General features: G+C 42.7%; 2 protein-coding genes across 6 annotated transcripts in view; one reads left to right on the top strand and one right to left on the bottom strand.

Annotated features, from left to right (window-relative positions):
* Positions 1–532: 532 nt before the first annotated feature.
* PIGH (phosphatidylinositol glycan anchor biosynthesis class H) lies at positions 533–6,055 on the top strand. The gene is made up of 4 exons (XM_005520362.3): positions 533–717; positions 2,547–2,756; positions 3,382–3,465; positions 4,995–6,055. Exons 1-4 carry the CDS (start codon positions 538–540, stop codon positions 5,094–5,096), a joined length of 576 nt encoding a protein of 191 aa, XP_005520419.2. The 5' UTR covers positions 533–537; the 3' UTR covers positions 5,097–6,055.
* Positions 6,056–6,864: 809 nt separating this feature from the next.
* PLEKHH1 (pleckstrin homology, MyTH4 and FERM domain containing H1) overlaps positions 6,865–11,094 on the bottom strand; it is a 55,159-nt gene continuing 50,929 nt past the window's right edge. For 4 of the 5 annotated variants that reach the window (XM_088058226.1, XM_088058228.1, XM_088058227.1 and 1 more), the window contains exons 27-29: positions 10,404–10,490; positions 9,788–9,934; positions 6,865–9,482 (exon numbers count right to left, since the gene is read on the bottom strand). In XM_088058226.1, the coding sequence (XP_087914352.1) occupies positions 9,306–9,482; positions 9,788–9,934; positions 10,404–10,490 (411 nt within the window). In that variant the 3' untranslated portion in view covers positions 6,865–9,305. The remainder of the gene's footprint in view (positions 9,483–9,787; positions 9,935–10,403; positions 10,491–11,094) is intronic. The other variant, XR_015772996.1, reaches the window with a different exon arrangement.

Here is an 11,094-nt window from a genome sequence, read left to right as displayed (position 1 = left end):
TCCTTTGATGGTGGTGAGACACTGGACCAGGTTGCCCAGGGAGGTTATGGGTGCCCCAACCCTGGCAGTGTTTAAAGCAAGGTTGCATAAGGCCTTGAGCAGTCTGGTCTAGTTGAGGTGTCCCTTTCCAAGGCGGGTGGTGTACAAGTAGATGATCTTTAAGGTTCATTCCAACCCCTTAGCATTCTGTTATTCCATGAAAACCCCGTCTCTTCATCGCAGCAAGAGACACGCGCGGCACCACTAAACCCTGTGCCCTTTAAAACTCATCCTCTATAAACAGAGGAAGGAAGCAACGAATTACCAACATGTGCAAACCGCAGGAACTGCTGATGTCATCGGGATTAAAGAAAGGCGCCTGCCGAGGCACAACCAAGCGAGACAGCCCAGCGGCAGCACCACTCCACGGCCAGAGCGGGCGCCAGCACCGCCCGGCAGGCGGCCCGGAGAGAGCGAGCAGGGCCGGCAGAGCCTCCCCTCGGCTCAGGCTCCTCCCGCGGGAGGCCGGCCGGGCCGGGCCGGTCCCGCCTGCCCGGCATGGCGGAGGAGCGGCGGTTCCGCTCGGCCTCCGGGGCGCCGATCGCGCTGCGGCGCCGCCAGCACAGCGCGTCCTGCCGGGAGCTGGCTGTGCGCGGCCCCCGCCTGCAGCTGCGCTCGCTCAGCGCCGCCACCTCCGCCGCCTGGCTGGCGCCCTACGGGCCCTTCCCACACAGCGAGGTCCCGGCCTCGCCGCCGCCCTCGGGCCCCTCCGCGCCTCGGGCCCGGCGCCGGCTGCGCCCCTCAGCCCGTGTCCCGCTGCCGCACCGGGGCGCCCGGGGGAGTCCCGCGGGCTGGGTGGCCGCTCGTGTTCCTGGAGCAGCCTCGGCTAGCGGCGCCCGAGGCACGGAGGGCGGCCGGAGCCCGCGGGAAGGCGCTGAGCGCCGCTCCGGGGCATCCCCCGCGCCCGGGGAACGCCGAGATCATGGTGTGTGGTGGCTAAGGGAGAGGCTGAAGGCCGCGGGCTGCCACCTGCTTGCCCCGGTGGCTCCTCGGGTGCCTCTGTTGGTTTGTAGCATCTTGACAGATAGGGTAGATGTTTGTCTGGGTGCTGAGTGATGCCTGGCACGTGCTTGTGAGTCCAAACAACACGTGCTTACTTTGAGACATGAGTTGTGAGAATCTAGAATTAAGGAGGAATTGAAGAAGGTGAATGTTAATCCCCAAGAGGAATTTTTCTGAGTGACTCAGAGAGCACTGCACTATGAATGCCATCACTTTTCACAGCTGAGGCAGAAAGATACTTGCAGTACAGATTGCAAAAGCTGCTGTTTTCTAAAGTAATGCTTTTGGATTTATCAAATTATGTCCAGTTATGTATACCAGTATGTATACCAGTTATGTCCAGACTGAAGTCAGTAGCTTGACCAAATGTGACCCATGCTTTGAGTTGCACATCAATTTTTTTCAGTAATCTTTCCTAGGAAATGAAGATAGAGATTGCATTATGAGTCAGTTTTCAGGAGTCTGATAGGAAAAGATGGTTCATGTTCGAGTTCAGTTTTTTACAAAAGCATACACTGCAGTCAGTGGTTACCACTGCCCTCCTGCTTGCCTTTACACGTGCTCTTGCAGCCTGCATGCAAGTGACTGCAATTCTTCCTTTTGCCAGGAAATCAGGTCTGAAAGTGTCTCTCTTTTTTTGTGGATTTCAGTGTCTGTACTTCATGACTGTCTTTTTTCCCCTGTGATAACAAACTTTTGGGGAAGTCCCGTGTATTTCCTGAAGCTTCATGGCATGGTGGTACAGACCCAGCTTGACAGTGGTAGGGCTGTGCAGTTCTGGTTCTTTAGGAAGTGTCAGTTATAACTCTCATTCATGGGTAGGTGTCCTGGAGTTCTCTAAAACATGTCCCAGAAACAGGTTGTAGGTTGTGGACCTTTAGAATGTATTACCAGGTCTTCAGATGACTTACTGGTGACTATAGTGTCATCAGCTTTATATTAAAATGTAACAGCAATATCAAAATGATGCAAAAAACATTGATCCTTATACAAAGTCCAGGATAAAGCAAATTTTCTTTGGATTGTATTTAAGGCAAGAAGAGGGTGAGCTTTGAACAAGTTTAGACTGACAGTTCACAATAAGAAAACCACTAGGTTTTCCTGAAGGAGGGTTCCTCTGCTCTGAGAATCCACTCTTGGTTCTTGTAAACATTCCACAACACTTCTTTGTCAGTGCCATCATCTTTATAGAAGTTGGTACAATACACTCTAACTGATATAATGGGCTTGTTTGGATTGAGATTTCTGTATTGAATGTGGGAGTAGAATTTTCTTGCAGTTTTCAGTTTCAGCTCCCAATTCTTTCAGTGCATACTGCGAAGACTGGTTTAAACCTTATTACATATATATCAGCAAGCCAGGTGAATAAAAGGACTCCACCTAAGTAAAAATGCTTTGCACCTGTAGCTTTAATATACAATTTACTGTGCAATTTTACTTTCTCTAAAGCTGTGTTAAAGTAATTGTAAGAGCAGAACTCTGCCTTTTCTTGGTTTGTGTTACAGAACAGCATGGTGCTCTCTGCAGCCATCTTCATCACGCTGATTGGCCTGATCATATACCTGCACTTTGTGAAGATTGACCAGGAATCCCTGCTGGTCATCGGCTCACTTGGCATTCAGGTGACTTCATCCTATGCCTCAGGGAAAGAGAGCACTACCTTCATTGAGATGGGTCAAGTGAAGGATGTGGTTATCAATGAAGCCATCCATATGGTAATCATACAAACTCTGTCTTCTTGTGTCTGGGCACACTCACATCCAGTGTATTTTCATGAGCATGATTTGTCAGAGCAATTAAACAGCACTATCCAGAGCTTTACTGACACCAGGAGCTTTATTTCCGATTTTTCTCCTTATTCTGTCATCTCTTGCCTTTAAAGGAGAACTCAAACCAAACAAATCGCCTCAAAAAGCCAAATCCCTCCCTTGGATAATGCCACTGGCATTGAGCTAGAGGGTTTAGTTCTTTGTGTTATGCTGTACTTACAAATCCTGGTGCACAACTTCTTACGTAGTCAAGATGGGGATGAGAAACTAAGACAACACAAACAATGTTTTTTCCTATTGCCAGGGTTTTCTGTAAAGTTCCTGTGGAAAAGCAGACCTTACCCTTCCAGCATATGTATATTCTTTTCAGGTTAAAAACTTAATAGAGAAAACAGGTAAAATTATTTCTTTATTGAGTGAAAGCTATTGATACAAATTTGTAGACTTGAGTGTGACCTGGCAGGATTTGCCTTCAGCCCAGTGAGTTGAAACAGATCCTATTTCTGTGCTAATTCCAGGCAATTTTGTAGCATTTTTATACTCCAGTGATTTTTACCTGTTTGTCTTGTAGCAAAAAGTTATCTACTACCTGTGTATCCTCCTCCAGGACCCTGAAGATCCTCAGGGAGTATCTGAGGTTGTGCCACTCTTTCAGGTGAGTTTGACTGAATGGTGGAGAAATCCAGTTTGTGGTCTCTGTGTGTGCTCCACTTGTCTAAGCATATTTTTATTCCACTACAGGTAGTTGATGACAGTTTCCTTTCGCTGGCTGAGCGGTCAGGGTGGGTGGCATTTGAAGTCTCACAGAACCATATACTAGGGATGGGTTTTTTCATCTGCTCTCCATTCAAACAACAGGGAGTTGTGTCAATCTGAACCCAGCCAGGAGTTTGCATGAACTAGAAGTCTTTGGCTCACATAGGGTGCTGAGGACTTGTAGAGCTTTCTGTGCAGTCCTGTGCTCAGGGTTACCACCATAACTCTGGTACTGTGCTGCAGTAGATTTTTCTCTCGGCTCTGTGTACCAAAAGTTCTCATAAAAGCTCCTTGGCATTGGGATGACTTCCCCTGCCTGACCTGCTGGCAATGATCACGGTACAAGCCATGACCAATTTGCTTAATGTATAATAACTTGTTTGTGTTGCCGTTACCTCGTCTCCCCTCATTCTTCCCTTGCTAACATGTTCTGACTGTTCATAATCTCATTTTTGGAATGGATTTGCTTTGTGTGTGTTCATGCCTAACACAACCTGCCCTTATCCTCAGGGGTTGTTAAGCAGAACAGAGGCACCTCACTTCTTAGACTGCTGAGCTGTACAGTCCTCTCTGTCCTTAATTCACCTGCTGCTGGTGATTGTTTTGTAATCTGCGTACAGTTTGTGACTGGATATGGTCAGTCTTCAGCTAAATACTTAGGAGTACAAATAGTCTATTCCATTGATACTTGCTGCTAACTCAGTCCCACAATTGTAAAGATGTTTAGTAACTAATAAAAATCAGGTATTTCTCATATAGACAAGGGAAAAAGTAGAGTTGCTGGAAATCCACAAGTACTAAATTCCAAATAGCTGCATTGAAGTACCTGATTTTAGTTATGCTCCTTTCCATGTTCAAAGGGTCTGCCTGGCATCTGGTTTTGGGTTGGTTGTTTTTTTTTCACCTTTCAACTCTGAACAGTTTTGTTTTCATGGAAATACTTTAGTACTGGTAGAGTTGACTCCAGCAGCAAAGGCGGCACGGAACTCTTCCATTTTGAAATTCAGTACCTGTCTGTAATTATTTTAACATGTAAGTTAGTATGTTAGTTTTGAAGGAGCAGTGATTAGTAACTTTATTGTGTCTCCTTCATTGGGTTTCTCTAAGATATATCAGCCTTCAAAAATACAATTTCTCATGTGACTCAGCCCAGGAGCCCTACTGCACTGAATCGACCTTTTGTTCCCTTAAGCAACTCTTGCAAGGAAGCATTTGATGGACTTTACACAGTAATGCTGTTTTGGGAGCTCAAAAGTTATAGGATCATAGGGATTGTGGGACCGTGAAACCTTCACTTCCTTGCTGGTTTTAATCTGGTCCAGGTTAGAATTGATGAAAAATCATTGTACTTTGACCACTGTTTGCTGTTTGGGTAAAATGAATTGGTGTTTCGGTTCAGAGCCTGATTCTCTGTTGCTTGACTTCTAGAGCTCCCAGCCACGACTGGACTGCTTGATAGAAGTGTACAAAAGTTGTCAAGAGATCCTGGAGCAGAGGAAGACAGCTCCACAATCAAGTGAAATAAAATAGCTGAAAAAAGCAGCAGATTTTCAGCAGGACTCAGAGGGAGACATGGAAAAGCAAACAAAACTGCCCCATGAGCAGAACTTTTCAGGCTCAGCCAGAAGGCTCTTGCCTCTTGCCTTTCCAGAAAAGAATTATGGGGAAATAGGGAAAAGGGAGATAAAAAAATGCATCAATTTTTTACTCTTTCTTGCACCTAAAAATTATGCTAAAATTAAAAAATAACCTTGGCTGGACTGCCATAAGTATGCATTCTTTGTTTTTTATTTAACCCTTTGTTTGAAGAACACACTCTAAATACCTAGATACCATCTAAAGCTGATGTGTGGGCTCAGAGAGTACCTTCCTGATCACAGAAGAATTTCATAAGGACAAAACCAGAAAATTTAACTCTTGCATTCAGTTATGTTTAATGAAATAAACATAAGAGATCTGAAGACTGACCTCTTCAGGGAGCTGCTTGAAAGAGTCCCATGGGATGGGGCCCTAGAGGGAAGAAGGATCTGAGAAAGCTGATAGTCAAGGATCATTTCTTCTGAAATCAAGAACAGTCCATCCCAATGAGCAGGAAGTCAAGCAGAAATGCCAGGAAGCCTGCATGGATGAGCAAGCTGCTCCTAGCAACACTTGAACACAAAATGGAAGGTGGAATTAGGGACAGGTAATTTGGGAGGAATGTAGCAACACTGTTCGAGATGAAGCTAGAGAAGCTAAAGCCCAGCTGCAGATGAATCAGTTAAAGGATGTCAAAGGCAACAAGAATGGTTTCAGTAAGTGCTTAACTATCAAAAGGAACACAGGAAAAATGTGAACCCACTGCTGAATGGGGCAGGGCTTGTTGACACAGGACATGGAAAAGTTGTGGCATTTAAAGGGCCACATCTGTTACTCTGAGAATATGAGGCACATGTATTGTTGAAAATGATGGTAATGTGAATAAAAGTTTTATTGGTCTGTGCTCTTAATAGTAACTTAAGGTTGGGAAATTCTATGTTGATAAGCTGAAAGTTATTTTAACATTTAATGGGTATATTTCTCCCTATATTCCACAACTGTATAGTGAATATATATATATACACACTATATATATAGTAATATAAATGAGGTGACTGAAGTGTCAAAACAAGAGCTAAACCACAAGTTGGCAGGAGCCTGGATTCATGCTTATTTTGCATACGGTGTTGTACCATGCTTGTCCACATTATCTGTAAAGGAACACTTGGCACCATACCATCATGCAATAGAGATAAGGGGATTTGTGGGTTTTTTCCCACGGTGCCATAAAGTTTGAAAGACAGAGATTAGCTCATGTCACAGGAAGTATTCTGGTTGTCCAAGTGAAAGGCAGCAGCTTGGGGATGTGCCACTGGCTTTTGTGTCAAAAGAAAAGATGTCTCAAGAGAGTGCACAGAGTCACGGGCTCAAGAGCGTGCTGTGAACGCTGACTATGCTGTAAAAATCCCATTAAGTCCTCAGAATGTGCACTGATGAAATTACCAAGAAGCTGTGTCTTGCAGCAGGAAGTCTGAAAGATTGTTTTAGCAATCTTATGAAGGAGATCATTTGAACGTTCTGTGCCCATGGTGAAGTCATCCACTTTAGCTGAGAGATCAGCAGAGAGAAACAGGGGATCGGTCTAGGGCAGGTTTGTACCAGCTATGGTTTGTGCCTGGATACCAAACACAATCGATGTTGATTTTTGTTTACATCAAGAATATTTTGGCTTTTTAAATAGTTTCTTTCATTCTGAGAATAATACACATTAAATTCATGGTTATTAATTCACAAGCTGTATTTTATTAAGAACAAACAGAAATCTCACAGTATCTTCCAGACAGCCTTTTACTTACACACAGCAGTTAGGAACATAAAGGCTTTTGTCATCTCATTCTATGCTGCATTAACAGTCATTGCCAAAAATATTGATTAAAATAAAAAAAATTATTTTCTCTACCAAAGAATCATACAAAGTAGGTATCTACACAGGGTGGGTATTTGAAGACAGGTAAGTTATAAATAGGAGTGGCATGTGCATCCATCAGAGTGGGGTGGTCCCTGAAACACTCAAGTATTGGTGAATATTTTAAAGATAAAGTTTTGTGTACCATGCTTCTCAATTTAAAGTGCAATTGTGACAGAAAATAATGAGATTCAGGACAACTCCTGTTTACTTAACATCTCTGTTTCCTGTTGGCCCTGGTACAAGTCTCCTCAAGTCTCTGGGGACATGAGTGTTAGCACTGTGAGGAAATACAGCCTGTGAACTGGAGGCTTCTATGCCTTGAGCATCCCCAGCACTGATGACAGCTCCAGCCTATTCTGAAGCATTTTGTTACTGGCGGGATACCAGAAGCAAACTGTCAAACAGACCTTCAGATACAGGAGAAATTGTTAGGCACAGGTGATAGAGTGAGGAGGAATATTCCGGTGTTCAAACTGGCATAACTGTACTAAGATAATTGTGAGAGAGAGGGAAAATAAAAACTAGTATCAGGATAGATAAGAGACTGGAAAGTATCTGAGGGAAAACAAAAATTACTAAATACCTTCTTAAAGTTATTTTTGGCTCAGGAAGCTTCTACCCTTCTCTGTATCTTCAAGGGATGGTCTTTAAATTCTTACAAGTGGGTATATTACAGTATGTGCAAATCAGGTCCCTATTCATACAATCTTTTCCTATCTTAGGCCTGCTATACTGTTTCTATAACTCACCATGGGATGGTTTGGGGTTGAGTTTGTTTTGTTTGGTTGTTTGGGGTTTTCTGTTTTATATTATAAAGATGCTGATGAGGGATTGCTTAGAACAATTTTTGTCTGCCCCCTTCTCTTTTAGTCTGTGGCTTTGCACCTACCATAAGCATGAAAAAAACTCTTGATGTTATCAGCTCCCCATGTGCATTAGTTGGATGTCTCATGGTTGGTGGCAGGTAGTAGGGAGTAAAAAAACTCCCTGGTATGGTTGGTTTGTTTATTTGCAAATAACTGGTTTGCTATTACTGACTTCTGTCTAGTGGTTGGATTCACTCTGTTTTAATTTGGGAAGGGTGCCCATGAATGCATAATTATTATGAAGTTGGACGTAGTACTTTTCAAAGTGCAGTTATTCTTCCTTGGCTTTTTTATAATGCTTATCAAAATAGCTGAACTTAAACTAAGTAGTTTTTGATATTTTATGAAGAATTGCTATTTTTCTTTTATTTGTTTAAAATTCAATAGCCTTCTCATAATGAAGTACCTTTGAAACAGATTAAAAAAAAATCAAACCTACCAACATTCTTTAGGAAAGTCAGAAGAACATGAGTACACATTGCTGACTACCTCCTCCTTGCTTATGGTACATGAAGGAAGCAGGAGTCTGAAAGAAGCAGCTTCTGTCAAGTCAGAATGGCAGAGCTTGTCTGGGAAGATCTGTTCTAGTTGCTGAAAGACAGAAAAAGTACAAAATTTGTTTGCCTTGTCTTCCTTTGTCTGAGATAATGTGCAGTTCCAAACACATCTACAACAGTGGTTATCAGAAAGTCTTCGAAAGTGCTTGTCTGGCAGTGGAGCACGTGGCACACTGAGCCCTGCCCTGCAGCAGCAGTCTAATGTTCACCTGGTGCATAGAACAGCATCAGTTTCCAAAATGCATGGGTCCTGTAGGTGCCAGGGCATCCTCTGACACTGTTCCAGTCCCAGTTGTTCTGAGCACTCAACATGCAAAGACCCTAAGCTTCCACCTTTATTTAAAGTTGAAAATACTCTTAATTACTGCTGAACTCAAATTCTATACTCCCTATTTCAGGTCTGAAATCACCCTTGACTTGCATCAAAATTATTTTTGTGAGTTTAATTCCTCTTCCTTCTCAGCAATGTCTTTCATGTCTCAGCAAGGACACAAAAGTTTCTGTCTTTTGAAAGCTGAAAATGGGAGGGATCCAAAAAAGTGTACTTGTGAAGCAAGGCAGTACAGTAGGAGATAGAAGAATGAGTGCAGATATAATGAGTGGAGCACTGTGCAGGCAAATGACCTGAGGAATGGTATTTTGGATGGAATGTGTCATGGAAAGGAAAACTCCTGCACAGTCCCCCAAATAAATGTTGGTTTTTTTTTTTTGTTTTAAGAGAAAGTACACTACCTCTAAGGAACTTCGTCTATTATTATGGAAAAAGCATCAGAGCCTGCATTAATCTGTGGTATAAATCCAACAAAATCAGCTGATACGGAACAAGCCCTTAGAGCAGGGTGGGCCCCTTTGTGCTTCGGGGCACAGAAGGAAAAAAGCACCGGTTTTCAGTCTCCCAGGGCTTCTTAGCAGGTGTTTTGCTTCGTGAGGGCTGTGTGGAAGACAGCAGTGAAGGAGTTGAACGATAGTTAATGTAGCTGGCAATCAGAAGTGTTGCTTCAACAATCTGGGGAAAAGAGAAAATTATTAACTGAAGGTCAATTAGAGATAAGAATGCCCTTTAATTTTTAGAATCTACTGACCACATAGTTTTTGTAAATGGCTTTCTCCCATGGAATTGTTCTGTTTTAAAATGAAGCTCTAAGAGTCAGGTAGAATAAATCTCTCGCTAAAAGGTTCCAGCTCACAAAGGATTTGTTGAACATATATAGCTAGTGCAGCGGTCACAAGTACCAGTCCCCAGGGCTTGTACAAAACAGCCAGCCCTGATGCTGCCAGCTGGAAAGAAACTCACTTTTTATTTGTAATTACCTTTGGAATTGCCATTGTGAAGAGGAGTTTTTCAGTGCTATTTTTTCCAGAACTTCTTTCTTTAGTTTGACTGACTACAATCATGAAGTCATCTCGACAGCCTCCAAAGGTCAGCACAGAGGAGTATGAATAAGACACCTTCAAATGCTGCAGACAGAGTTTGAAAAAGTCATAATTCCGTAAAAAACTCCAAATGTCTACCTTAAACTAACATATTAGATTATTACTATTTCCTACAAGAACACCAGGTCTCCAGCAGTGAAGGGCAGCAGATGGCTCTATAGGTAAGAGCTGGCACAGAAAGCTCAAGTGAGATCGTGTTTGTAGTTTTCTCCTGGTGTGCTCAATGCCTCACTACTTCAGAGTACAGATTTTGTTATATTCCAGATGGTGGTAGTAAAGCACACACCACTGAGATTTTGCAAGATGTATAAACATGCTTGCTGCCCTACCTTACACTGCAGCTGTAATTTTCCTTTGTCTATGGAGTGTTCAAACATAACACTAACTTCCCTCTGACTTTTACAAACTATTGGATCCATTTGAAGTTAAAGACAAACTGTTAGTGACTTTCACTGGACTCAGGGGAATGTCTTTCTATGCTTCCTCAACATACCATTGTGTTATAATCCAGTATGCTGATACCATCTTCATTCACAGCTATCCAGACTGGACAGTCTTCCAATGAGGAAGGCAAAATAGGCTGGAGAGAAAGAAAATCATTAATTCAGGTATTTCTTGACCACCACAGAATGATTTCTGATATAAACACTGAGACTTAAGGATAAAGTGAAGATGAGAAAAAATCCTAAAGGTTTACTGGTGTGAGCTGGTTTGATTTTTAAGATAGCTTTCCCCAAAATCTGGAATAACATTTTCAGATTTACATACACATTTCAGAGTAGTGGCACAAGAGATACAAGGATAACAAAGTCTTTGAAATTAATTAGATGCCATCCATGTGGTTAAAACTGAAGGAAATGCTAGGACAGAGCAACAGCATGGCAACTCTGCTGAGCACATGTGTTTATACTGCTCCTATCAGGAAGGCAGTGAAACCTGCTGGTTTATATGCCAGGGCACCCAGTACCGTCACATCAATGCCATTTTGTTTCTTACAGAATCTTACGACAAATGTGCATCAGTTGTCTGTTGAAGATGACTTGTTATGGCTAATGACATAAAATCTTTCCTGGGAATCTGCAATTACACAGCTAATGCCATAGGCTTTGCTGTTCAACTGCTGAAAAGTTATAAAATATGTTAATCATCAGGAATACCAACATTATTTCACCTGTGGGTGAACC

The sequence above is a fragment of the Pseudopodoces humilis genome, chromosome 7 (genome assembly GCF_049639895.1).
Source record: "Pseudopodoces humilis isolate 2021_Gansu_Grassland_sample_001 chromosome 7, ASM4963989v1, whole genome shotgun sequence".
Taxonomy (NCBI): Eukaryota; Metazoa; Chordata; class Aves; order Passeriformes; family Paridae; genus Pseudopodoces; species Pseudopodoces humilis.
The sequence above is the reverse complement of the archived record's forward strand: the minus strand, read 5'-3'. Positions and strand labels throughout refer to the sequence as shown.

Bases quoted from the DNA above. Each gene is read 5' to 3' on its own strand.
- PIGH (XM_005520362.3), top strand. From the start codon at position 538: ATGGCGGAGGAGCGGCGGTTCCGCTCGGCCTCCGGGGCGCCGATCGCG. The intron at 2,757-3,381 runs GTAATCATACAA...TTTGTCTTGTAG, and splicing joins TCAATGAAGCCATCCATATG to CAAAAAGTTATCTACTACCT. The intron at 3,466-4,994 runs GTGAGTTTGACT...CTTGACTTCTAG, and splicing joins AGGTTGTGCCACTCTTTCAG to AGCTCCCAGCCACGACTGGA.